Source organism: Lepidothrix coronata, unplaced genomic scaffold (genome assembly GCF_001604755.1).
Source record: "Lepidothrix coronata isolate B3197 unplaced genomic scaffold, Lepidothrix_coronata-1.0 Scaffold242, whole genome shotgun sequence".
NCBI classification, from domain to species: domain Eukaryota; kingdom Metazoa; phylum Chordata; class Aves; order Passeriformes; family Pipridae; genus Lepidothrix; species Lepidothrix coronata.
This window is the reverse complement of record NW_016690422.1, coordinates 750,298-777,962: the sequence shown is the minus strand read 5'-3', so window position 1 is coordinate 777,962 and position 27,665 is coordinate 750,298. Positions and strand designations below refer to the sequence as shown.

General features: G+C 46.9%; 2 protein-coding genes and 1 long non-coding RNA gene across 4 annotated transcripts in view; 2 read left to right on the top strand and 1 right to left on the bottom strand.

Annotated features, from left to right (window-relative positions):
• FOXK2 (forkhead box K2) overlaps positions 1-11,671 on the top strand; it is a 47,439-nt gene extending 35,768 nt beyond the window's left edge. The window contains exons 3-8 of the mRNA XM_017834833.1: positions 252-398; positions 3,192-3,385; positions 4,158-4,333; positions 5,260-5,556; positions 5,946-6,155; positions 9,424-11,671. Of these exons, the coding sequence (XP_017690322.1) occupies positions 252-398; positions 3,192-3,385; positions 4,158-4,333; positions 5,260-5,556; positions 5,946-6,155; positions 9,424-9,620 (1,221 nt within the window). The 3' untranslated portion in view covers positions 9,621-11,671. The remainder of the gene's footprint in view (positions 1-251; positions 399-3,191; positions 3,386-4,157; positions 4,334-5,259; positions 5,557-5,945; positions 6,156-9,423) is intronic.
• Positions 11,672-12,704: 1,033 nt separating this feature from the next.
• Positions 12,705-25,527, top strand: LOC108507157. Of its 2 annotated transcripts, none has more exons than XR_001878008.1 (5): positions 12,705-12,991; positions 16,136-18,929; positions 22,790-23,048; positions 23,695-23,864; positions 25,125-25,527. It is a non-coding gene; the product is annotated as an uncharacterized LOC108507157 (long non-coding RNA). The 2 variants fall into 2 exon arrangements; XR_001878007.1 differs by having other exon boundaries at positions 12,705-13,066.
• Positions 13,775-27,653, bottom strand: WDR45B (WD repeat domain 45B). Its single transcript, XM_017834852.1, has 10 exons — positions 27,438-27,653; positions 23,062-23,136; positions 21,238-21,339; positions 20,555-20,642; positions 19,934-20,028; positions 18,671-18,861; positions 17,018-17,103; positions 16,114-16,215; positions 15,488-15,609; positions 13,775-15,201 (listed from the first exon to the last, which is right to left on the bottom strand). The coding sequence occupies exons 1-10, from the start codon at positions 27,502-27,504 to the stop codon at positions 15,095-15,097; spliced, it is 1,035 nt and encodes a 344-aa protein (XP_017690341.1). The 5' UTR covers positions 27,505-27,653; the 3' UTR covers positions 13,775-15,094.
• Between the last annotated feature and the right edge of the window lie 12 nt (positions 27,654-27,665).

The window sequence follows — 27,665 nt, the reverse complement described above, 5'->3', positions numbered from 1 at the left end:
AGTCTCAGATACAGATCTGTTCACAGGCTGTTGAAAATTCTTTGCAGTTCTATGTGTCTCCAAAATTTGTGTTATCTTAAAATTGCTAATCAGAAGAACAAAGTTATCTTAGTTTCTTTTCTGACTTCAGATTTTGGTCATTTCAAAAGTGCCTTAAGTCACTTTAGTTATGCTCTGTGACTTTTGATGTAGAAAGGAGTGTGTATATCTTTATAAAGTTGATTAATGCAGATTTCCTTGTTCCCATACAGGATGACTCTAAGCCACCCTACTCCTATGCACAGTTAATAGTCCAGGCAATTACAATGGCCCCGGATAAGCAGCTCACACTAAATGGAATTTATACGCACATAACTAAAAATTATCCTTACTACAGGACAGCAGACAAGGGCTGGCAGGTAAGCTTGATTTCTGGAATATTTGTTTTTAGTTGGAAGCAATGCTGGCAGCTGTAAATGGTCTTGAGCAGTTGGTGCCTCAGAGCCCTTCAGAAACAGAGTTTGTCAAATGACTGTGTTGTCTTTCTCCTGATTGTAAGTCCTCCAACAAAGTGAGCAATTTACATTAGTCTCTATTTGAAACATTGCTGTGTTCATGGAATGGTGTTCTCTAAACCTCTAGTACAGACAGACTTTGGGGGAAGGAAAGTACATTTGGCACTGGGTTTGAATACCATCTGCTATCTAGGAATGGTGGTGTGTTCTGTAGCTTACAGTTGTGTAAACATCCGTATTGCTATCTTGAGATAAAATAAGGATATTAAATGTTACAGGTTCAGTTTTATTTGGGAACAGTGATCTTGACCATGCAATAAGTGAAGGAACAAGTGTGTTATCTGTTGTTATCTCGCCCTGGTTCGTGCCCTGTTTTATTTGTGAACTTGCCCATTTCTGTACCGAGTTACACCAAACCCTTCAACTCTGCAGAATTAATTTCTGCTTGCTTTTCATTTTGAAAAGACCAGCCCCAGCGTTTGCCAGGATGACTAACCGAGTACAAATCAGTCTGGCAGAGTCTGCCCACACGCACATGAAGGTTCAGTGCCTTTGGTGCTGCTTTGGGTGTCTCAGGACACAGTTTTGCCCCTTGTAAGGCCCTGGGCACACTGTCCATTGTGGGGGATCAGTGTCACTGGTTGCTGCTCACTCTGCAGCAGGGGCGTGTCTGGAGTTATTTTCAGGGAGGTGAAAAGTGGAGAAAGTGAGGGGGAGGAAAAGTTAGGAAGTGTTAACACTGGCTGTATAAGTGGAAGACTGAAGAATGCAGCAGAGGAAGAGAATTTGAAATATTAATCACGTAGTTATTTGTCATGAGACCTACATGAAAGTTGGATCACTTTCCCAAGTTAGCAGGAATGGAGCTGTTCCTGGCTGTTTGCTAAGGGTTTGGCTAGGCCAGGACTTGGCTGCTGTTGTGGCTGGGAAGTCTCTTTTGTTTCCCTTTCCCACATAACAGTGCAGTATCCTGGCTGCAGACATGCTGACAGATCTGTTTTAGCAACGAGACTCTGTTTATAAACTGTTGGTGTGTGTTTTCCTTCCTATTCTGCAGCACCTTGAGTGTCTGTTTGTGTGATGCTGCTTTACCTGAGCACAGTGAACCCAACACACACACACTGTTGTGCTCAGGTGAAGAATTCTGCTGCAGAACAGGGGGTGTGTTTGGGGGTGTAAAGCTCCAGAAAGCCAAGGTGACAGACACAGCAGACATGGTGTGTTCTGGAGTAATTAATTAGCACCTATTCAGAGAAACAATTGGAAAAGCTGAAAATCAGATGCTGTTCAGTCACTGCTCTGCCAGCTTCTATCCATCAGGAGTTGGATTACAGCTAGAGTGATGTAGGATAGATGTTTGAAATCATATTTGAGGCTATATATGCCCATATTATTCAAAACATAGAGTACACACACATGTATAATGTCCCAATCCTGTACCTTAATAAATAGCATTGAGATATTTATATCCTTTATTATTCAAAGGTCTCATTTTGTTGAGCACTTGAAGACTCTCTGTGAACTTATTTTAGCAGGTATTTTTGGATCTACTCTCTTATTCTAACATATGGAGAAATAAATACAATTTATAAACATGTCCTTGGCATCTTTCTAGTTATGTTTCAATTTTTGGCAGAGAAAACCATCTCTGGTTTCATCAGTTTGCATTTAAGAAACCATACATGGTTATCATTGCTTTAGGTTCTCCAAACTTGCCATCAGGGTCATGAACTCAGATATTTGAGCAAGATTTACATTTGATTTTGCAAATTTTTGAGGGCTTTCGCTAACATAAAGCTTTTTGTCCACTTACCCGCGTTCCCCCACGAGTATTTCAGCAGGAACACTTAGCAGCAGTTTCTTCTTGTTCAGTGATAATACCGAGAGAGATTTTGGGGTTTACAGATCTTAAAAATAAAAAAAAAATAAAATTTAAAAAGTCCTGTGTGCAAAGCCAAGCCCAGACAGAGCCACTTGAGGGTGTCAGCAGTTCTGTACATCACTTTGATGCAAGAGTGGGGGGTGTTGCAGCAAAGGGAGGACACAGGAACGTGCAAAGAGATCGAGGTAACAAAGATCTCACGGAAAACCCAGTTCAGGACCTGCTGCCACTTGGTGTTTTTCTAGACACACTAAATCCTTGGCTCCTTTATTGAGACAGACTGGACTGTGGGTGAACTCCCAACAATCCAGCTGCCTTTGGAACTTGTGTAATTTAACCTTTTCTTTCTGAACTGTGGAACAGTAGCAGGGTTATGGTCTAGGATCAAAAATCAGTATCTGCTGTGCTCTGCTGGCCCTCCTAGAAGGAGCTGACACTCTGTGGGACACCTGGGGAAGGGTTGTGTATGAACACTGGTAATTTTTCTTTATTATTCTCTTTATCACTGCATTCTGCACAAGTATTTGTGGTGTCCTAACAGTTGGTCGCGATCACCGTGTTTCTCATGAGAGATTTAAAATGGGATTCCTGTTATTTCCAATTAGCATACTGGGTTTTTAATTGTTGGGAAAGGTTTGACAAATGCAAGAGTCCTTTCAGGTTTATGGCACTGCCTTGGCAGTGCTCTGAGTTCTGTTGAATTAAGGAATTAAAGAGCTGAACCCCGAGTCTCCTGTAGTACAAACTGCTGCACTAGGCCACATTCTGACTTGGAAAAGTTATATGAATTCTACATATTTTTTTATGTTCCATAGAATTCAATACGTCACAATCTCTCTCTGAATCGTTATTTCATCAAAGTACCACGTTCCCAGGAAGAACCAGGCAAAGGCTCATTCTGGAGGATAGACCCTGCCTCTGAAAGCAAATTAATAGAGCAGGCTTTTAGGAAAAGGCGGCCTAGGGGAGTACCTTGCTTTAGAACCCCTCTGGGACCACTCTCTTCTAGGTAAGGAAAAACAGATGAACAAAAAGACTATGGCTGTTGTTTAATCTTCAGGCTGATACAGACTTGGATACAGTCACGAGTTTAGTAATTTAATTTCATCCAGACTCAGTGTTTGAAATCTGTGTGGCTCGTTAGGAGGCTGCCCCATACACCAGGCTTGTGTTTACTGCTTGTTTTCAGTGTTAAAAGAACTCTGTTTGCATAACTAACTATCAGATTGTTAATGTAAGCAAGCCTTGCTGTACCTTTCGTGGGTTTTACAGAATTATAACTTTAATTTCTAACTGCCATCTACTGGATTTTAAAACTGTTTGCAAAGAAAATTCTCACATACCGGCTACCATTCTGTTGACCTTAGAGATGCCAATTGTGTGTTCAGTTTGATAATGCTCGAGCAGAATTCGTGATGGGGAAATTACCTGGGTTTAAATTGTTCCCTCTGTAAAGTTATGGCCTTTCTGCTGGTGCAGATCTGTTACTACTTGCCCTTTTATAGCCTGAGATTTGCTCATCGTTCTTCTCCACCAGAAGAAACGTTCATGTTTCACAGATTGCTTAGAGTCTCCCGAAGAAGGCATCCAGCCACTTCTTCTCTGTTAACTGTACCTGGAGTTTGCTTTTAAATCCTGTCCCTGTTTAACAGAAGCTTTCTAAAAGATCCTGGGATCTGGGTTGTAACTCGAGTTGCCCTCCCCTTCTGTGGGCCGCGTGTTACGGTCTCCTTAGAGGAAGGTTAAAACACATCAGCTGCTGCTTTCATTTTTAACTACAGAAGTGCCCCAGCTTCTCCTAATCACTCTGGAGTGTTGTCTGCACACTCCAGTGGCGTCCAGACCCCCGAGAGCCTGTCCAGGGAGGGGTCTCCCGTCCCGATGGAACCTGAGCCCAGCACTATCCAGCCAAAACTCGCCGTCATACAAGAAGCGCGATTTGCACAGAGTGCCCCAGGTGAGGAGCCCTGGGCTGGGGCAGGGAGGGGGCTCATGCAGAAACAGTGCCAAGACTTCACCAAAAAAGGATATATATTTAACCTCTTAACCTTCAGAGCAAATCTGTGAGAAACTCAGAAACAGGGAGACTCTGTTTGCAGGGGGCTGCTCCAGCACCCTGGATCACATTGCCAGGGAGAGGCTGTGCCTCTGTCCTGTGTAGGACTGTGCTGTCTTGTAACAGTTGTCATTTGCTTTCAAAGTGTATTCTCTCTAATTAAGAAAAAAAAAAAGAAAATAGAAGGTTACATGTGTTACAGAAATAAGGAAATGCCTTTCACAGCTCTGTGATCATCTCATCCTTTCAAAGCGGGGGATAAAAGAATTGGAAGGGTCAAGAGAGAGAAGAAATTTCCTATTTAAAACAAAAGGGCATAAGGCATGATGGGATAAGGATGTGTTTGTTTAATTACCTTAGTTTATATATGTTTCCATCCATTTTCTTGGTGATGTTGTGGCACTACAGAAGTGCCAGTGATCCTTCAGTGGTGAGGACAAACATGGTCCTGAACAGAGACACCGGGATCTCCCAGCCTAAGGATGTGGAGAGTGTTGCTGATGCAGACGTGCTCCACACACCACCTGAAGCATGTACATGTTCCCATCTGTGGAGAGGGGATTTTCTTTGTCAGTGTAGCTGCCCTGGGGGAGGGCTGGGGCGTGCCCAAGTGGAGTGTGGGTTTTACTGAGCCAGGACAGCCGTTACCCCGGGTCTGTGGCTGGGAATAACCACGTGTCATAGTCTTCATTGTCCAGTGTTACCTTTTGGATCGTTAGTGAAGGAGGTAGTTAAACCTCTGAGGCTTTAGTGTTAAGTTTAAAAGAATGATAGGTTTAAGAGAAATAATTAAAATTGGCAGCCTAATTTTGATCTCTCTCTTGCAGGATCACCTCTCTCTAGCCAACCAGTTTTAATTACTGTACAACGGCAGCTACCACAAACTATTAAACCCGTCACCTACACTGTTGCAACTCCTGTGACAACATCAACATCCCAGCAGCCTGTAGTTCAGACAGTTCATGTTGTCCACCAGATCCCAGCTGTGTCAGTCACCAACGTGACTGGATTAGCACCAGCAAACACTTACACTGTCGCGGGACAGGCCGTCGTCACGCAAGCGGCGATGGTCACCCAGCCCAAGGTAGAACCTCAAGAGAATGGAGACCACAAGGAAGTCAAAGGTGAGAGCCTGGGGGTTGTTTTGGGACCTCTTTATGCAGAGGGATCAGTATTTGAAACTTGAAGTCATAGAATCATAGGGTGGTTTGGGTTGGAAGGGACTTTTAACATCGTCTCGTTCCAACCCCCTGCCATGGGCAGGAATGCAGCCCATTAGACCAGGTTGCTCCAAGCCCCATCCAGCCTGGCCTTGAACACTTCCAGGGCTGGGGCATCGATACTTCCAGATGAAATGTTTGGCTAAAACTGAAGATTTTGTATCATCATTTCTCAGGATGAAGCAAGTAATAAAACGATAGATGCACTTTCCCACTGAGGGTTGATTGAGTGAAACCAGGAGGTTCTTTACCACTTCCTTGGTTTTAACCGTGTTTTATCCCCTGTTTTGCAGTGAAAGTGGAGCCTCTCCCTGCTATTAGCCATGCTGCAATAGGAGCTGCTAGTCGGATCATCCAGACATCTCAGCCCACCCCCCTACAGACAGTCACCATCGTGCAACAGGCGCCCCTGGGGCAGCATCAGCTGCCCATAAAAACTGTAACGCAGAACGGAACGCACATAGTGCCCATCACCACGGCCCTGCCGGGGCAGGGCACTGCTGGTACGTATGGCAGGGCTGTGCTTTGGCCAGGGAAACCTCACAGCACCACTGCTGCCTTCTCAGCTCTGTCCTTGTGTTGTTCGTAGTTAGACTGAAGAGTAAGTGCCAACAGAAGCTGTAGCTCACAGCCCTGCAAGGGGCTCTTCCTTCCCTGTTGGTAAGAAGGGGTTTCTCCTCACTGAGCATCACCTGAACATCATCTTACTCTCTTTGTGGTCATTATAGGGATGTTCTAAGTGGTGACAACGTGTCCTCCCTCCTAATTAAGCCTGGATAGGACACCTTCCACCATCCCAGGTTGCTCCGAGCCCCGCCCAACCTGGCCTTGGACACTTCCAGGGATGGAGCAGCCACAGCTTCTCTGGGCAACCTGTGCCAGGGCCTCCCCACCCTCACAGGGTTCTTCCTAACATCTAATCTCACCCTGCTCTCTGTCAGTGAGGCCATTCCCCCTTGTCCTGTCACTGCCTGCTCCTGTAAATAATCTCTCTCATCCACAGGCCTGTGGCACCCCCGTCCTGATCCCTTTTCCTGTGAAGCCTCAGTGACTTCAGTGCTGTCATTACTGATTTACCCAGAGAGAAACAAGTTTTAAAAGAAGTTCCTGTAAAAGCCATTCAAATGGTATCTGATCCCAGGTGGTTGGTTGGGAACCCAGCAACAAGAAAACCAGAACTTGGCTTTTTAAACTGTTACTTTTTATTCTGATTTTATTGAATCTGTACTAAAAATGACCAAAATTCTGAAAGATTTTGAGATGATTGTTATCTGAATCCCCTTGTTCCCCTCTGGAACTGGGCAGGCTGTGCTTTGTCATCATTCCATACATTCCATACATTCCCACTTGCTTTGCTTTGCAGGTGCACACAGCTGGTTCTTACAGTTTTGCTTTGAATGTTACCTGATACTGAAGGAGGTTTTGTGTCATAAAATATGTTTACAGAAATATTTTAGGGCTATTTTATATCAATTTCTTGCCTGCATTTCTGCCCTTAAGTCTTTCTAATGGAGTGAACTATCTGCTTAGTTCTTTTTTACTCCTCTGACATTTATAGGTCAAGTGTTGTGGCTGCTGCCACTTCACTTCCAGCTTAAGAGCAGCAAAGGCAATCACAGTCAGACCTGAGGTGCACTTTGTGTGTCAGAAGGGATGTGTGAATTGAGCTGAGAGCCCTGTGAAATACACTGAAAAGTTATTTTTGAATGTAAGAAATAAGTCCTTTTGTCTCTTTCCTGGATTCTTAAAACTCAGCTGATTTCAACGTGTTCCCTGACAGGGCAGCTGCTGGGTGTGTGTAGGGAGTGTGGCTGCACGTAGGAGTAGAGTTGTGGTGTTTCCCACTGTGTCACTTGTGTGACAGGGTGGGAGATTCCTGGGCTTTAAATACCTCCTGAGGTGTTCACAATGTGAACAGCAAGTGAGGAGTACTCCAGGTCCTGGTCTCTCTGTTACAGTTACTCCTGAACCAGCAAGAAAGCAGGTAATTCTCAGGCAAAGCATCTAAAGGGGGAACTGGGCCCACAGAAACAGGTTTGTTTGTGTGTGTCTGTGTTAGCACGGGCACATCTGTGTTTATACACACATTTGTGTGTGTTTGTCCTTGGAGAAAGAAGGTTTGTACCATGTGAAAGCAAAGAAATCCAGAGCAAGTCCCGTTCCATTTTCCAGGTGTAGTAAGCAGGTGCTGTGAGATCCTGCTCTCAGCAGAGCAGCTTGGCAGCACTGCCTGGTCCCTGTGAGTCAGCTGAACACTCTGAGGTCCAAAAGAAACTCAGGCTTCTTATTGCACAGTAAAATTTTGTAACTGGATATTCTGTGTTTCAGCTTTCAGTGTAGATTTCAGACAGCATCATTCTTTTGTGTTTCCTACTCCCACATATCAGCTGTGGCTCTACCCAGTGGGTCTCTTGCTACTCACCAGACCCTGGAGTGAATAATCACAGAATCACAGGGTGCTTTGGGTTGGGAGGGACCTTAAATCTCATCTCATTCCACCTCCCAGCCATGGGCAGGGACACCTTCCACTGCAAGAACAGGATAATGCAGTGACAGTCTTAATGTGTGTTTGAAGGTGAGAGGTGAACTTCTTGATTTTATTTAAGCAACAATAAATTTGCAGGAAGGCATTTTATTCAGGAGTTACATCTCCATGGCCCCTATTCAGAAATGGTACAAGGAGTAGCTTTTCTAATGGGAGCTGAATGACTGCTGAGATACAAGAGCAAATTGATTTACAGCTTGGTACATGCAGAGGTGATAGTCCAGGTATTCTCTAGGATGGCTTGCTATGAACAAATTACAAGTTTAGCACATAATAATTTCTCACGGACTGGATGTTTCAGCTCCACTAGCAGGGAATGCTGGGATAATGTCAGTGAAGTGCTGAGAGGAGGGAGCAGGAAAAACACAGGTGGTTTCGTAATGTCTAGATAAAGTTTCCTGAAATGCAAGGAATGAGTAATTAGTGTTTTGCATTCTTTGCAAAGACACTGAATGGCTGATTTAATAATATTAATAATACTGAGGAAGGTGCTGATCACGGGCAGAGGGAGGAACCTCTGGGTGTCTGAAGGATTAAAGGCCTGGACTCGCCCATTAGTGGTGCCCTGTGCTGTCTCATCCATGGAGGGAAATTAAAATCTAGTATAGGATATTTAAACTGTATTTTTCTGTCAATCTAATGCTGTTGTGGATCTGAATCTAATCATGTGTGTCCAGTACCACTGGTGCTTGTTCCAGCCCTGCCCTTATGCTGTGGGCAAATGCCTCGTTACCCCTCCCAGGGGAATTGCTGCATGTGTCACGTGCATCTCCTGGCTCTGAATTCCAGAGGTTCCTGCAGTGACTTACAGCCCCAGCTGGGTCTGGCACGCTGCTGTTCTCCTTCCAGGCCATGTCACACATCTGCAGTGATCAGAGACATGGCCAGAACCTACCAAAGGGTTTGTGAATCCACTTCCCAGTTCTGTCACAAGTTATGGTATTGATTTGCTTCCAGTCATTGAATCTTTCCCTGTCTTCAGGTCTCCAGTGACTAAATGAAGCTGCTTCCCTGTTCTCCCACCTGTGTCCAAATCAGTGTGAATGTTGAGTGGGGAAAATGTCCTTCAGGTTGTGCAGATTGAACAATCACCCCCAAAAACCTCACCTGGGCTCCACGTGGAGCCAGTAAAGGAACTGACCATTTAATGACAGTGCAGGTTTGCTGCCATACCCTCTGACTCGACAAGGATGGGGGTGCTGAGGTCTTTATTCCCTCTTTTCCAGCTGCTGCGAGTCCTTTGCATATGTTGGCCACCCACGCGTCCGCATCGGCGTCGCTGCCCACCAAGCGCCAGAACGGAGACCAGTCGGAACAGCAGGAACTCAAACGGATCAAAACAGAGGATGGAGAGAGCATAGTCATAGCTGTGAACGTGGACACCCCACCCGTGGCAGTGAGTGACAAAGGCAGTCAGAACTAGAAACTTAGGGGAGTTTTCTTTTTTTTTTTTCTTTTTTTTTTTTTTTTAAAAAAAAAAAAAAAAAAAAAAAAAACAAACGCAAACTCCGTGGTGCCAAAAGGAGACACTTAAATCTTAACACCTAAAACGTTGGAACATGTTCTCACGCAGTGGGGAAAGGGGCCCTGTGATCAGACTTCAACTTTCAGCACTGAAACAAAACCCAAACACAGGTGGCCTTAAAACTTGGTAATTTAAAAGTCAAAACTGCAGAACCGTGTTGTTGTAGAGGCTGTTCCCCCTCTGCTCCTGCCCCACCGGACTGTGTGTGCTGGGGGGGGCTGCAGCTTTAACAGGACCTGTCAGATGATTTCCAGGACTGAGGATCTCAGTGTAACGGCAGCATGATAGCGCTTAGTGTGACTGGTTTAACGATTGTATATTCCTAAAGGGAACAGAGGCAGGAGCCATTCCGACACCGTGGCAGCTACGCCTTTCCGAACCACCCACCCATGCAGTTGTTGGTAGATAATGCAGTATTTTGTTGTTCACATGTGGAATTAGAAAATTTTTGAGGTGTATTTTCATTTCTTTGCAAAACGATGGGGTCTTTGACATTTCAAATCACTCCATTTCTACTCCGGAAACTTTGGAATCACAACAAATACTTTTCATGTGAAATTTTGTTTGGTAAAAAACTGAATGTAGGGTTTTTTTAACCGACGGAATGATTTACTTTTGTCTGTCCTGTTCAAGTTCAGATAAAGCTACTTTATTACATCTGCAAATTTTCATATTTTAGCAGTTGCCTGATAAATTTAATCAAATTTTATTACCATGTGTAGTGATCAAACGCTTCTTTGGGCTTGCATGTAACTGATTAGAAACTCTGATGTAAATGAGCCGTTAACTGACGTAAAGAACTGCTATGGATTTGACCAGAGCTGCACTTACCTGTTTCTCTCTCTGCTACCTTTTGCTGTTTGTTACTTTGTGTTGACTTTGACTGTCCCTGGCATATTTTTCCAGTCTAAAGTAAAACAAGAGTCTCGCTTAATATTGTGTATGTTTAAGATAACAGACTGTTCTTCATTTAGAAAGAGGAAATTCTTTATCACGAGTCCTTTTAAAAAGAGTAAAATTATCTTGTCAGAGGTATATTCGATATTTTTAAGCTTAAGCACCCTTGAGTAGAAATTAATCTGCCCCATTTTCTCTGTAACACTTCGATGTCAGACACTGACCTCCGGGGTCTCCATGACCAGTAGCTGTTGTGGTTTTCTAACAGTGGCTACCAGATTATGGTAATAATAATAATAATAATTATTATTTTTTTTTTTAAGTGTGTGTTCTGCAGTTGAACATTTTAAAATGTATCGGTAATTTCTCACTTTAATGTGGTAATAGATTCCACTTTACATTTCAAAATTCAATTGAAACAAGGCTGCTGTTCAGTCTTCAACTCACACAACGTCTTAGTTCCTCCTGCAGCCAGGTGAGTGGAAGCGTTGGCTTCGTGGGAATCTGGTTTTTTGTCCTGTTCTGTAATAAAGATGCATTATTTATATTTCCTTTCCCGCTGTGAAAGGAAAAACTGTATTTTCACAATGGACTGAACAGTTTGGAGTGGTTATTTTAGGCAGCTTTTGGAAACTATTTACCTAAAGACCAAATATGAGAAATCTGTACAAGTTTTGTGTTCATCCACACAATGGAACTGTTACAATGTCTCTGCAGATAATACATATTAAAAAACTATGAAAAAAAAAAACTCTACACAAGCTGGATTTATAACAGGCATTTAAAAAAAAAAAAGCATAACCTGAAAAGAAGCATTTCTGTACAATTGCAACGTTTTCTTTAGAGGTTTTAAAAATAAAAAAAAAAAAGTAAAGTTTTAACATACTTTTTTTAAGAAAAAAAATCCAGTACTAGTAATTTAATTTGGTGTTGAATGAATTGACTAGAATGTGGTTTATTTTCAGAAGTGAGAATCTGTTCACAACTAGGGCTAGGTGAATAATAGTGTATAAGATTTTTTAAATAAAATTAAATTTTATTCAGCAAATTAACCAAGTTGAAATTACTCAACAAGTGTGTTTGAAATACTGATGTATATTTTGGGGTGGCTAATGCAGTTTCTGCTGGCAGTGCCACAGGACAGTGTCAGACCCAACAAGCCAAGGTGTCCCTTCCTGCCACTGTGTCCTGGGAGCCGAGGGCATGGATGGGTCTGGGACTGGCCCCTGCCAGGGCTTCACACTTTGGTGCACATGGAATTGGACACAGGAATGTGTCTGTGTTGAGATGGATCATTATTTCTGTAAAGAAGTGTAAGGAGATGGCACTTTGTGGAATCACTGTCGTGAACACGGGCTTGGTTTCTGATCCCCTTTTTCTGTTACATTCCCTTTGTTTCTCATCAGAGTTGGGGAAATGCTTTTGACCAACAACCAGGAAAGCTCTACTGGTCAGGTTTTCATGTCAGTGCTTTCAGGAGCTGGGGAGAAACCAAAGGAGGGCTGTGGAGCTGCTGGGAAGGGCTGGGGCGTTAGGGGCAGAAAGGGCAGAACCTGCTCCTGTAACAGAAGGAAGGGTCTGGATGGGCTGTGGTGGGAAATTCCCCCTGATCTCCTGCTGACCAGAGCAGAATCATTGGCTTGTTTGGGGAAAAAGAAAAAAAAAATAAATGCTTAAGCTGTAGGCAGTGCAGTGTTGTGATTGTTACTGTGCCATGGAGGAAGGGGAGCAGCGGGGACCCGGCCTGGCATTCCGGGGTGTGTGACACTCCAGGGCTGTTGTGTCCTGCACAGCCCCTGTCTGCAGGAACTGCTCGTGCCTCACGTGTGCCAACTGTACTGATTAATCTTGTGTTTTCTGCTTCAGTGTGGATACCCAAAGGTTCTGAGAGAAATCTTCATGTTCCTTGGTTTCTGCTGGCAAACACCTGGAATTGCCATAGAATTTGTTGCAGTGGCTCGTTGTTTAGTTTTCCTGTCAGGATTTTGAACTGTGACACAGATGCTGCAGAAGGAGACAGCAAAACAGGGAGAGAAGGAAAAGAAGTGGATAATCCATGTACTTACACAGCAGATGCTGGTGGGAATACTTTGTTTCAGGAACAGTTGTGTTTAGACTTACTGTGCAAATCCTGCCGTGTCTTCGTGGCTGGGGGTGATCCCAGCCTGCAGCACTGTGGCCATGTGTGCCATCAATCAATCAGTGGGCTGTAATCCTGAAAGTACTGTTTATTTTCCAGAAAAATGACTGACTAAACACTGTTCATTTGATTGTAGAGCTGTGCAAATGCTGGTTAAATTCACCCACGGGACGCGGGGCAGCAGCGAGCGATGTCATGAAGTCCTGGCAGAGCAACCTGGAGCCAAAGCCAGGTGGGAAGACTCATTCCTTTGCTGGATTTGGATCCCTGCAGAACAGCCTGTGTACTGAATGATACAGATTTGCAGGTAGTACCAGAAGGAGGAGTTTGAGGTCAAGTCCGTTTGGTATTAGGGGATTCCATGCTCAGTGCAGCACTGCTGGCTGCCCACACAGGTGTGTTGTTGTCATTCCTGCTGCCACATGGGAGCAGATGTTTAGAGGAAGTTTTACAAATTCAGCAGAGTTTAAATCTCCCAAGAAACACCTCATAGTCTCCTGTCAGCTCCAGGATAACTGGGATGGGAGGGCAGGGGGATGGTGCTCCAGCAGCTGAGGATGTGCAGAGCCTGCAGAGCAGTGCAGGAGCCTGGATGGTGGAGTTCAAGAGTTTTCTTGCTCTTCAAAGTGAGTCCCACTGGTGGGATCATGAGCAGCTCCTGCCTGCTCCAGGGAGAGGGGATTTCCATCACACTTGGAGAATGGTCTCCAGCCCTTCCCACGCATCCTTCTCTGGGGAGATGACAGTTGCACTTAGTCCTGCTGATAGAGCTGTTACAAGGTGAGGAGCCTCAGCCCAGCAGCTGTGGTGAGTGATTAAGTGCTGAACAGGAACAGGTTTGGACTTATTTTGGGAAAAACATCAAGGTATGTGCCCCAGGCAGTGGTTCAAGTGCTCCTGTCCCCTCTCACACAGCGGGTTCAGCTCCTGTCCTTCACCAGCCACCACTCCTGACTCACAGAGGTGTTTATTCCCCCAAACCTAGAGCAATGGAAGTCTTGGCTGTGACCATCAGTGAATACAGCAAAGTTAGTCACTTTTATTTAAAAGAAATAACATATTACAAATAAGTGTGCAAAACAATTCCTGTGGTTAAATACACATAAAAGCAACATGCAACCTTGACATCAACATGGTAAGTTAGTCCTTAGTAGGTTACGTGACACTAAAAGGGACTTGTCAGAGTTTGCAGCTAAACAATCTGGGAGTGAACTGGCGTGTCAGGGCTGAAGCATCTGTGAAATTGAGAGTCCAGAAGAGCTGGACCTCCCTGCCCCAGGGTTTAGTGCCAGAGAGGTCAAGCTCGGAGCTAATCTTGTGTTCTGGGTTAGGAGCTTGTGCCTTAAGTCAGCAGGAAACAGGGTAACAGTTGTTGGGGAAGTGTACAGGTGAGTGGGTTCAGTCTAACCTACCTGTCCTGGGCCAGCAGCTTTAGGATGCGACAGCTCAAAGAAAAAAAGACAAGTTTGCAAGTTCAAAGCCGTTGCAGACGTGGATTCCTGGCAGCTCCCTCAGTCCTGTGCTGGACGTGTACAGGGCCAGTCCCTGCAGGCTCTGGCAGCAGTTTGGCAGCACAGCTGGCACACCAGTACCCAGTGGGATTTACACCTGGAACAGCTGACTGGGAACAGGAGGACTCACCTCTACAGCTGCAGGGGCCCTGGGTGTTTGCTGTGCACACCCAGGGGGTTGGGTCGGCTGCCTCGAGGTGCCTCCACTGCTCTGGAGTTTGGCACCTTGGGCAGTTCGTGCTGATCCCTGCCCTGCACAGGCAGGGCCCCACCGCTGCCCCCACCCAGCCCCCTGCACAGGGCAGGGGACAAGCAGAGCTCGAGCTGCAAGTGTCCCCTGTCACCTCTCTGCTCCTGGCCGGGCTGGCAGAGGGAGCATCACCCAGAGCGTTCCCCCCTCCCAGCCATGCAGTGGAAGTAAAGCAATGCCTGAAATCTTCTGGTTTCACATCCCTTCTCCTCAGGCCAGCCCCGGGGGTGGGCAGCCCCACAGAGCTGCCTGGGTGGCAGGCACGGTGTTGGAGCCAAAGTCATGTCACAGTTTGGAGTAAGAGAAACCCAGTAGGCACAAGCTTGTCGAAAGCCACATCTTGAAAACTTGAGTTGGTGACAGTAACCCAAAGAGATTTTAATGATGAATACTTGCAGAAATGAGAACAAACATATGTAGTCCACTACTTCAGAGCTGCTTGTGATCATGTTGGGCCAGGCTTCTCCGTGAGCTCTGCTGAACTTCTGGATCAGAACTGGACATTTGGAACTGTCCCTCAGAGGTGTGGAGTGGCCGAGGCAGGGCTGTGACTCGTGCACTCCCCTCCACCCAGTCAAAGCTTCTCATCTGTCATTTCTAGGAACTGAGCGTACACATCCCTTGAGCATTCCCCTTTTTGGTTGAATAAGAACTTGTAGTAGCTGCCATCTGCACATATTGCTGCAACACAAACAAGCAGAGTCAGCTGGGCGGTGCCTTTCTGTTCTTCAGCTACAGCACAACCCTCCCTTCGGGCTCACAGAGCACCCAGAGATGCTCTGGAGAGACCTGAGGGCCACCAGCCCTGGTCTGCACAAGCTGTGCCAGCCTTGTGCCTCCTTCCCTGGGCAGTGGGAGCAGCCAGAGCTGACAGGGACACTCAGCAGAGGGTTCCCTCCAGCTCTAAACCAGTGTAGTTCAAACCCTGGCTCTCCAGCCAGAACCTGGGGACTCCTCCATCACTCACCTATGACAGCATTTGGCTCTGTTCCAAAGGCACAAATGCACGGAGAGCCTGAGGGAACCTGGAATTTGGAAAAGCTCCATTTGGAACTGAAGTATTTGGGGAGAAAAGTGGCAGAGGCCAAACTGAAAGAGAGAAAAAAAAATAACAGCTTAGTATGGTGTTGAGTAGAGTGGATTCAGAACTGCTGGAGTGACTGAACAAGATAAAAGGCTCACACTATTTTTGACTGGCTTTTTATGATCTTTTACTAAGTACCAGGTAACCTGGACAATTCCCCTTCTTGGCAAGGGGGACCCTACAACTACCTTTACGTTTTTAAGTGACTGGAAAAACTGCCAAAAGATTGATTTTTAGTAGAGGGATGTGTCCACAAGGTATGTTCATGCTGAGATCCACTAAAACCCACCCTGACCCTCCTGCTGGAATTCTGCAGCTCCACAAGGGACAGCAGGAACTTGGCAGTTTAACTACAGAGCCCTAAATCTGCAGCTTCACTCCAGCCCAGCAGATCAATCTTGCTGCCTCCAGCAGTGCAGGGATTTGCTACTGAGTGACACAACCAGAGTTTTAAATGCCATTAAAAGCTCAAGGACACCCCCCTGGCTTCAGAAAGGCTCAATCCCTACCTTGACTGCTTATTTCTTTTAGGGTCTTCTGCAGCAAAGATGTGGACTGTGCCGTGGTCGCTGGAGACGCAGATGAGGGAAGCATCCTGATTGAAGTTAATACTGCAGAGAACACAGAATACTGCAGGATCCCTCCTGGGACAGACCCACAGCACACACAGTTCTGCTGCTGCAGTTGCCCACAGCAGCTGCCAGCCCGCTCTGGGGTGGGAACAGCTCCTCTCTGTAAGAGCTGGGGCTCCCCTGATCCAGGGCTGCCTTGGGATGAACAGCCCAAATCCCTCAATCCAGGGCTGCCTTGGGATGAACAGCCTGCACTCGTAACAGGGTCTGGAGTGGCAGGAGCAGCAGGACTCCCTGACATGGACACCATGGGTGTGGGCCACTCTGACACTTCTGGAAGAAAAGGAGCTCTGCTCCAAGGAGTGGGCAAAATGTGTAACATTCCTACCCCAGATGGGGCTTGGAAGAGGAGGGGGAGTTTCCAGGCTCCTGGCAGAGTCACACCTCTGTCCTGGGCACTCCCCTCACAGCAGGATGTGGTGCTGAAGCCCCACCCTGCCCCAAGCTCTCCAGTCCCTGGGCAGTGTTCAAATGCATCAGGGCCCTCCCAGTGTCTGTGTAAGTTCAGCATCCCCAGCTCCCACCTGTGCTGGGCAGGGGCACAGCCTGGCACCACACAGGCTGCTGTCCCAGCCCCTGCTCCCTGTGCCAGGCTCCACACACCTCCCAGCTCCCTCCCCTCCCCAGCAGTGAGCCCAGAGCAGCCCTGGGCCCTGTGAGGGCTCTGTGTGCCCAGGAAGCACATCTGTGCTCAGCACAGCACCTGAACATCCCAGTACATTGGACATCCCAGTGCATTGGACATCCCAGTACATTGGACATCCCAGTACATTGGACATACCAGTATATATTGGCTGCCTGTGATCCTCGACGTAGCTCCTGGATTAAATGCCCTGACGAAGTATCAAATATCCTTATAAGGGTCCCCTTGAAAAGGAATCAAGCCTTGTATTAGGAAAGGCAGAAGACTCTCTTTACATCTGTGAATGCAGCCTAAAACTCTGTCTGTCTGACCAGTATGTCCCTGCACACACCTCTGGGGGTTTTCTTCTTGCTAGATTTGAGAACCTGTTTTAATTTTGGGGAAGAACATTGACTGCCCCCACACCAGCCCCACAGTGTTACAGTGCTGTGGTGCACAACCTTGTCACTTGGCTCCTCAACTCAAGTTTCTTTCAGCTCTTTTCTAAAGCACCAGCACAGCCCTGGCCCTGGTTGGCAGACCCTGGAGTGTGCCCAGGCTCTGGGAGTCACTTCTGCCTTGCTCCCTCAGTCAGTGCTGCCATTTTCAGTGCTACTGTGCAATTCTTTCCCACAAATTATAATCAGGGTGTGGCTGACTTGTCTTAGAATTAATTCAGAGGCTGTCCATCATCACCTGCAGTCCTGTTACACGCCTGGTTAACAGGTGCAGCTCTCCAGTCACACACCAGGAGGTAACAGAACCCAGCAGAGAAAGATTTGGTAAACTCAGCTTAGTTTTGATTTAAGAGGCAGGCTTGGGATGTTTGCTGACTGTGCTCAGACTCCCTAGTTTGGTTGGAAAATAAAAGCGGTTTGAACTTTTTCTCTGTACAAAACAAGGAACATCCTGATACAAATGCAGCAGATAATGAGTCTACTCAGCAATGGAGTTGGCAGCTTGAAGAACTCTGTTTAGAAGACATGCAGCCATTAAGCTTAGTTAGGAGAGACTGTGGCTGCATTTTCTTTTTTTAAGCTGTTTGAGTGACAGCCTGGGCAGTAGAAACTGTTCAAAGGAGAGACTTGTTGAATTCATTTGGCTTTTCCTTGAGAAACTCCTTTCATTTGAGTGGAAGAAGGCAACGAGTGCTCCTCTTGCCTCAGGGAGATGGGTCCATCTGCCTGACATTCCTCTGGGAGATGAAGGGCCCTGGCAGCCCTCCCAGGGGTTCCCAGGGAGAGGGCAGGTCTGTCATCATTTGAGCTGCACCCTAACCTGAGGGTTTTGTCAGTGTGTTGTGCTCTTTAGTCCCACAGGGGTGCACACACCATTTCAGAAGGAGGGGGCAGCCACCCCCTCCTGCTCTGCACCAGGGGCTAAGCCCTGGCAGAACAAAGCCCTCTGGCAGGACAGACCTGTCTGCAAGCATTTCTCTAGCCAGTGGGTGTGAAGTGAGTTTAAGCAGAAAATAATAAAGGTGAAAGAATACAAATAAGATTCTCCCCCTGCTTTTTAAAAAAATTAACAGTATCTGTTGAAGAACACATGAAAGCTGTGAGCTGCTTGGGCCAGGCTTCTGTCACTGAAGAGTCACTGCTCCAGTCAGCTAAAACATAAGCACTACCTCAGGCACAGCCCTTGGCTGTTGGTGTCTGGGGATCCCAGAGGGGCAGTGAAGATAAAGGGAATGCACATTCCAGTGACAAATTTCCCCGGTAGGTATTTCTCTGTCTTTCCTACGAAGGATGTGACTTCCTATTTGTGACACTGGAACACAGAGTAGGTCAGAGGCAGGGACATCACTCTTACTTTTTCTGATGCTGTTGCAATTCTTGTTCCCTGCAGGTTTAAAGCAATACAGCTCAAGACTCCTTCGTGGGCTGGGATGTCCACGGGAGGCTTCTCCGTGTTGGCCAAATCCACGATCTGCACGTGCCCAGTGTGTGTCCCAGGAAATGCAAGAAGAGAATTATTACTATTTGGACAAAGGACACAGAGACCTGAAAGACACACAAAAAAAAAAAGAAGAGAATAACTGGATCATTTCCATAAACCAACGTTTTCAAATGTAAGTTTCTAAAATACCAGTAATTTCACAATAAGCAAACAGACATGGAGCAAGTCAGAATCTCATCTGAATGGCTGGTGCAGGATCCCAAAACATGACCCATCCATGAGTGCAGAGCACAGCAAAGCAGGGGAGTAGCATAATTTAACTTGCTCCTATCACTTTATTTCAAAGTTATCTAGTTGAGGTTATCCAGAATCTGGGTGTTTTCAGAGATCAGCTCCATCAGCCCATCACAGCAAAGCCATTTAAAAAGAAGTTATTAAGTCTCCTTAGTGGCTCGGAAAGGGTAAGAGTTTATCAGAGGTGATATCTGAGTTTCTGCTCCATCCTGATGATTATTAATAATTCCTGTTTGAACTTGGTTCTTACAGCACTGGCACTTTTTCCTTTGTAATATTTTGTGGCCCATTTAAGGGAAATCACACCAATCCCACATGTCCTGCTGATGCCAAATGAATTCCTGCAACCTCAGCACAAGAAACAACCTCCTTCTCCTGTCACAGTCAGTCAGTCAGGGGGCTGGAGCTGCATTTCATGTTTGCTCCAGAGTCCCAAAGATGGGGACTCCAGTCCCAAATAACCTCCTGGCAGAGAAGAAACCTTCCTGATGTCCAAGTTGATCCTCCCCATCCATCGAGCACGGCCAGCAGCCCTTGTTGCATGGTGTGGCACTGTCAAAGTGTTTGCAATGATGCACTTTGTGTTTATAATTAAGCTTTCAGCACAAAATACATCCAGTTCCCATGTTCTTTACAGAAGGAAGTGTGTAGCTCTTACAGAAATCACATCTATAACATGAGTGCAGGAAACAGCTTTTCTGGGCCAAGTCTGTATAAATTCTAATAACCATTTTATAAACAAAAGCATCTCCAAAGGGCACAACTGCAGTGCAGTAAGTGTTTAATGACTTCTAAAGAACTGAGTGAGGCAGCTGAAGATAAATGGCACGTCAAGAACAGAATAAACTTGTTTCCATCCCCCAGCCCACATGTAGGACTAACCTTTAGGGTTGTAGCAGGTTTCAAAGACGTGCAGCTGGTGGGGATTGTGTGTGAACGTGAAAACTTTAATCATCGAGTCCAAGACGACCACAATTCTGAAACAGAGCAGAAGTTCCTGGGACTTGGGGTGGGTAAAACAGGGACACAGACGTTCATTCAGAACTGCAAAGGCTTTCAAGTGATTTAATAGCCATGTTCTTCCTGCCCTCCCCCGCAACAGACTCCCAGCCTTGCAAAAACCACACAAGGATAAGCCTGCAAAGTACTTTTATGCAGCCCCTCCGCCCACGCACACACAGGCTCCAGCTGTTCACAGCTGCTCCTGCTCCAGGGAGCTGCTGGAATTCCCTCCACACTCCTCCAGACTCAGAAAAGCAGCCAGCAGGAGCCACAGGAGAACATTTCCCTGCATTAGGGGGCTGGGAAGTCTCACAGGCTTTTCACCAAGGTTTCACATCCCAGTATACTCGGCCTGTGATCTGTTTACACCCAACACTTGCTCCAAAAGCCTGTTTTACCTGTAATTGCTGAGGCTACAGCAGGATCTTTTTCTTTCTACAAGCAGCTGGAAACAAGAGCACAAAGCCACCCTTAGCTTTTGGACCCCTCTGTTTCACCCACCTGTCCCTTCGCAGCTTCACTGCTTTGACTTCTGTAGAAAACTCGATCTCAATGACAGTCTTCTTCTTCAGGTCATCCCAGATCATGACTAGAACAGTGCAGAGGTTGTTAAACCATCAAGGCAGATCCAAAGATCCACACTGTCTCCCTGATAACAGCTTCCAGTTCCCCAGAAGGCTGATCAAGAGGGGCACCCCATGGCTAAGCAGCTGCAAACCTTGAGCCACCACATATCAACCCCCTCGAGCAGGCAGGAGCTGCAAACTCCAACCACAAAAACTGACAATAAAAATACAGCTTTCTAAAGAAAATCAGCTTTTTTTTTTTTGTTTGCTCTGAGGGTTATCAAAGAAATAATGCAGCAGTTGGAAAAAAGTAGCATATTTTCTTACAGATCCTTCCAGCCTGGGAGGTTCCCCCTCAGGCTGCTGGGATGGAGCCTCCTTGCAAAGCTCACCACGAGAAGGTCAGGGGGTCTCTGAGACCTGTCACTGCAGGTACCAGCCTGTTCCTGCTGCCACAGCAGTGGTGTGACTCCCTGCACCACGGTGACTTAAACCTGCTGCAACACCCCCTCACCCTTCAGGACACCCACTGCCAGCCCAGGGCAGTGGGTTTGGGAGCTCTGGGCAGTGTCACACAGGCCAAGGCAGATGTTTGCAGGGTCCCTCCCTGGAGCTCACCTTTGTTGGGTGGGTACTTCGGCTTCTTTCCTCCACCCACCAGTGCTAAATAGTTGCAACGAAACAACATTTCCACGTGGCCAACGCCACCTTCTACAAACTCTGGAAGACAAATATTTTATTTAGAAGCGTCAGAACCTGTTAAAAGGCCATCTAGTTTTCACCACTGTCACAAGAAAAGCTCCTATTATCCAGCACATCTCCCAGGCACCTGAGAAGAACAGCATCTTCCTACCCTGGCTGCCCTTCAAAAGCAGAGGAGGTAAATTCCATGAAAGTTCCTCACACTGGAGCAGTAAAGTCCTGGATTTCATATAAGCCCTTGTGGTTTCTTCAACAGCACTTCTGAGTGCTGTGTTTCCTTCCTGAAGAGTTTTGGACACTACCCCCTTCTGCACCACATCCTCCTCTTGACTTTGAAGCAGGATGGCACATTTTGCTATGAAAAGGGATTATCATCATGACAAAAAGGCCTAAAATATTTACAAGTGATAACCTGGGACAGTTTGAGAGCGTGCAATGTGTCCTGAATCTGTGTTAGAGCGCTGAATGATTATCTGCACAGTTCTGAGGGGCAGTGCTTGGATGGGAACATCGTGGAACTCCTGGATGTAGGGGGTTGCAACAGTTAAGACTTGGTTTCATGTTGGGTTACAGAGAACAATCAAATAGACAACTCCAGCTGGGACCATCTCAGGCAGGTTTAAATCTCCAGGAATGATGAACAGGATCTCTCTGTGTACCTACACAGCCAGTTCAGTGGGAGTGCTCAGAATCCAGAGGGAAAAAGCAGTCTGACTCATAAGAAACTTTTCACCACAGGAGTCCTGGAATTATCTCCATCCAGAGCTACTGGCAGGGAGAGTTTTGACAAGGCACTCCACAGGACTCCAGGCTGAGTCCTGATCCTTTGAGCACACTGTCACAGGTGACAGTCCCAAGGCATGTTGCTTATGGAAGAATTTACTGTTAAGAGCAGAAAACAGTTTTGGCCACGTGAACAGTGACTAAAATCCTTTACAGCAGTAGAAAGTGAAAGTGTGCCTGGTTTCATAGGAATTGCTTATTTAAGTACATTTTTCCTCTTATTAAATCCCTTTTATCACCACAAGCTGGAAGTGCTGGGAAACCTGTTTAGCAACTCACTTCTATATTTAGGGTTAGAATCACATGGCTGGGTTTCAGTTTCCCCTATTTTGACTTGGGTTTGTTTGCTTTCTGATAAAAAAGCCCCACTGTTAATACAGCTCATCTACTGATTTCTGTTCAAGCATGAGGGAGTAGCTTTACTGCATTAAGATCCTCCCAGATTTTTTAGGCATCCAGAGAAGGCAGGATGTAGAGTATTAGAGGTCTGAGCTCTCAGTGCTCTTGCAGACAATACCCTGGGTATGAGAAATGTTATGCTCAGATCTCCAGGAAAAGGGCTGGAGTTTTACTGCCACACTGGATCATCCAGATCACCACTGGAGAAAGGAACAACTTCTGATGGTGCATAACTGCTGCAGGGAGTGACTCCTGCTCAGGGATAACCAACTCCTCTCCTCCTCAGGGCTACAAACATCAGCAAGAGCCAACTCAACTCTGTTATAGGTGAGACAAATCCCTCGTCAGTCAGTTGTGCAAATTAACAGCACTGAGACATCTGACTGAGCAGTGGCACGAGTGAAAGGCCCTGTGGGGCAGGAGCTGCCCTTCCTGGGGCTTTATCCAAAGCCTTCCAGGGATGGAGCAGTGAAAGCTGAGCAAGAACCAGTCACAAAAAAAAAGGAGGAGGCTGAGCTTCCAACCAGAGCAGCACGGTGGAGTAAGTAAGTGCTTTACCTTGTTTCTCTTTTTCTTTGAGAGGATCTGCATTATAAACTCGGAATCCATTTTCCATTCCACATGCAAAGCATCCTGTGGTAAAAAGCACATATATATACACATATATATAGTAATTGCCAGATACACTCGAGAAGGAAGCAAGAGCCAGAGGGTTAGGAAAGCATTACTGACAACTGCATTGTTACACTCAAGCACTCACAGGCTCTGTTAGTGATGGCAAGTGAAAGCCCTTCAGAGGAGCTGTTCTCTGGCCTGGTGCAAAGGTCTCGGTATTGTTTTTAGACAGGTAAGAAAACAATGGAAGGAAAGGAAACCTATTCCCAACCCACCTGTATCCTATGCCATGTGCTACAGAGGGAAGGAAATCAGCATTTTAATGTTTATGGTCCAACAGTCGTTATGAAGGAAACCCCCTCCTTTCTCAACAGATCTGAATTCACCCCACAATTATGACTCTGCTGTGGATGCTTCCAGAGCACAGAGCTCCTCAAACAGCTTTTCAGACTGTGCCAATGCCAATAATGACATGCCAATAGCTGAAGTCCAACCCAGAACATGAGTAGAACACTGATTAAAACATTCCCAGATTAAAACAGTCTGGAAAATAATTGTAGTTACTTTTTCTTACAGAATTATGCATGTGCCTCTTCAGTGGAACCCATCAAACTACCAATCTCCTGTCCTGCCCTTCCCCTGCTAAGGGAATGCAGGTACTGGTACCAAGAAATGCCAGTGTGAAGTCAGAGCAATGACAAGTCACCAAGGAGCAGCTGCTGTCACTGGCAGCAGCCTGACAGCAGGTTGGTTGCTACAAAATTTGTGTGCAATGTATCAAAAATCCAGTTAAAGATCTTTGAGGTACTGAACAGATGTTCCAATTACTGTGGTTCTATTCTTATGCACTGCAATGATTAGAACCTCCCAAATAAAAACAGGAGCTCTGTCTAAACACACCCCTTCCCCAAACTTGATACCCCCAAAATCCCAGGGGTGTGTGGAGAAAGAAAACAAAATACACAAAAACCTACTCCCTCAACCCAAAAGATTCCCAGGTACAGCTTCACCCTGTCCAAGAGGTTGTAATAAATTAAGTGGTTAAAGTTCTTTACATACATAAACACACCCAGAGAGTGGCTAATGAGAATATAATAACTACAGCAAGATTAACAACCATATTGAAATAGGCTTTTCCCTGAGCCCTGCTCATTGCACCTCGTGCCCTCCCAGGTCTGCCCTGTCAGAGTGTGGTGCCCTGAACTCACAGCTCAACCAGCTGCTGCCCCGGGCAGGGCATTACTGGGATAACCAGGGAGCAAACAGCAATGGAGACCTTTCCCTCTGCATAAAGCAAAGCTGCACAGGAGCTGTTCCTGGCAGCTGAGCCACAGAATCATTTCCCAGCAGCAGTTTTCTAACCCCACGTTGTATTTCCAGGATAAGGGGAGGGTGCTGAAGCTGCTCTGTAGTAAGAGAGCACTGTAAGGCTGGAGTTGTGCTGATCCCAGCAGCTCCCAACCACCCAAAGGGAGCGTTCCTGATGCAATCACACCCAGACTTTACCCTTCCCGTAGCACCTCTACAGCTTCTGCAGGGCCAAGCTCATGACTAAGGCGTGGGCTGCTTTAGGGCCTTGGAAATGTCTCCATTTTTAACGGGAGACAACCCAGCAGCAGGTGGGGATGTGAGTAATGGTGAGATTCCATCCCTACCCACAGAGATGTGGAGCTCCCAGGCACGGAAACCCCTGAGTCAAACAGGAGAGAAAAACACACAGGAAGATCCCTGCTCCTCCTTCAATCCCAGGTTACAGGAGCAGCTTTGGAGCTCAGGGATTCCCATCTGATCTCAGTGTTACCAGTGGGATCACAAATTTGACAGCTGCAGCTTGTGAGCCCTTCTCAGTGAGAGAGCTGGAGGGGGCTGACAGAAGGCAACACTTCCTTAGGCTCACTGCCTTCCATGGATGATGACCTCCCACCTCAGGAAGGGACAGATGTGCTGGCCAAGTGCCACTGACAGAAGATAACTCAGATTTTTTTTTTTAAATGTCATTATTACAGAGTTATTGCCTCAACCTGCAGCTGTGCTCGTGCCAGCGAGGCCACAGTGAGTTTTGTTCCTCAAAATCCACAGAACAAAGAAGAGTTAAATTAATGCCCAGCCTGGAAGATGCCACAAGCTGAAGGCAGTACCTTGGCCCAGAGAAGCCCACAGGATTCAGCAGTGGCAGCAGTGGAGCCCAGGGAAGCGATGACAGCTGGCACAGCTCCTGCCATGGTGGTTTTTCTGGGCACAACAAATGTTGTCCAAAGCCACAAGAGAGAGCACAGAGCCCTACCAACATTGGGGGGTCCTACAGAGAAGCCTTCCAGCCCACTGGAGAGGAGCAAATGCATCAGCCACGTGTTTCAACATCAGAACAAACCCACCCTTCAGTTTTCAAACCAGCTTTTGGCTGCCACAGTGACAAAAGAGAAAAGTGTCAGCAAGTTACAGGTGCGCTGTCTGAGGTGGTCCCTTGTGATGATGTTTTGTCTGTTCATTTCTGAGAAGCACTTTAGTCCTCTGAAAGCATTGGAAAAGGGCCTGGAATCAGGAGCACACGGGCTGAGTATTCACACAACCGACAAGCCCTTCCACTTCCTTGTGTTACAGTTTCAATTGAAAACCCCAAAGTGGCAAAGGCACCCCACCTAAAAAGGGCATCACTCCAACAGAAGGGGGGAGGCTCATGGCAGAGCAACTTTCTCCCTGCTCTGTCAGGGAGGTTCAACCCCCGAGAGACTTCTCAGATGGTTCCTCCTGCTCTCCCATCCTTGTGGGATTGGCCAGTGTTAAATTGGTAAGGAATTAGGTTATTGTGACAATCCATGAGACACCCACAGAGTGAGCCCCAGCACTCCGGTGACTCATGTTCTATTCCCGGCAAGGAGAAGGAAGCAGGAGCTTTCCCTCCTCCCTGCTCTCCAAACATCACCTGCCCTAAACTAATAAAGTGTCAGTGTGACACCTGCAGTGCCAAGGTCGTCATTCCTACCAGGAACAGCTCCAGGAGCTGCCAAATGGAAGCTAAATGTGTTTTTAATTCAAGTTTTTTTTGTCCCTCAATTGCCTGGCCAGGGGAGGTTGGATGGGATGTGAACACTGCCAGCTCTCACATTCCCAAGACAAATTCCTCATGGTACTTGGGATGTGTCTATTCAGGAAAAAAAAAAAGGGGTTATTTTGCATTTACTGCTACAAAATTTTTGGAACCCTTTGCAACAATCAAGTTTTACACTAAAACAATGATCTAAAGGCATTTTTCTCTTACACAGCTCTCTGTATAACCCGGTTCCATCACAGCTCAAGCACCGAATATCACCACTCTGTTACAGACCCTGCAGATTTGAAATTCAGCTCATCCTCAACAATCTTTTTCCATCTCTGTTGCAAAGACAAGAGCTGCTGAAAATCGGGCTGTTCTGTTCTTTTCAAGTCAATGGAGGAGCATTTAGAGAGCTGCAAAGACACTAACACCTCATCACCAGCTTGATGTGCTCCTGCCAAGATGTGACCAGAGGTGTTTGACTAAAATCAACACAATAATTCGTGTTTACACTCGACTTCAACAGTGTCAGCAACAAGTAAAAGAGCTGCAGTCTATGGCAGAAGCTTCAAGACTGTCTTGGGCAAGAGTAATATTTGTTAAGGCAAAAGGATGTTACAAAATGATGAGCTTCTATTCCTTATTCCACCAAAATGACACGTACTCATCAGGCTGGTGCTATTTGTGTCTTGCAAAAGCAGAGATGAGGCACCTGCCACCCCTTTCTGGAGCAGGCCTTCCCTTTCCTAACACAGGGGAAAGGGATGCAGTGGGGATTTGCAGCAGAACATGCATCTGTGCTTGCCTGAGTGTGATTAGTAGTGTTAACCACGACTTTTAAAATGCAAAGCAAGCAAAAAGAAAGGAAAAATCGGTGACACCCCTGGCTTTGAATGTCAAGTACTCACACCGAGGAAAGGCCATTCTGAGTCACCTTTCAGAGATACAAGTCCCAAATAACCCCCGAGCTCAGGCTCCGACACTCGGGGGGCAGCCGAGCACAACCAGCCCCAACAATCCTGTCCTTGTGCTCTCCTCCACCCACCCACCCATCTCCGGGCGCTCACACGGCCGCGCCAGAGCCAAAACAACGGGACGACCATTAAATTCTCCGGCCTCCCCGGCTCCGTCCGCCGCTCCCGCCGCAGCCCCGGGGGGCGAGCGGGACCCGGCACCGACGAGCCCCGGTCCCCACGCGCTGCCGGGAGCCGCCCCGGCCCCAGCCCGGCCCCGGGCGGTCCCCGCAGCCGCCCGTGCCCGCAGCCCCGGCCCGGCCCCGCCTCACCGTGGTCCTGGTTGAAGCCGGCGTACAGCAGCCCGTTGCCGTGCGGGTTGGCCGGGAGCAGGTTCATGGCTCCGGCTCGGCCCCTTCGCCCTCGGCCGCCGCCCCTTACACCATGGCGGCGCCGCGGACCCGCCCGAACCGAGCTGGGCCGGGCCGAGCTGGGCCGAGTCCGAGTCCAGCCGAGCCGAGCCCGCCTGAGCCGGGCCCAGCCTCAGACCGGACACTGCT

Bases quoted from the DNA above. Each gene is read 5' to 3' on its own strand.
- WDR45B (XM_017834852.1), bottom strand. From the start codon at position 27,504: ATGAACCTGCTCCCGGCCAACCCGCACGGCAACGGGCTGCTGTACGCC. The intron at 23,137-27,437 runs GTGAGGCGGGGC...TTTTTACCACAG, and splicing joins CGGCTTCAACCAGGACCACG to GATGCTTTGCATGTGGAATG. The intron at 18,862-19,933 runs GTTAGTCCTACA...TGTGTCTTTCAG, and splicing joins AACCTGCTACAACCCTAAAG to GTCTCTGTGTCCTTTGTCCA.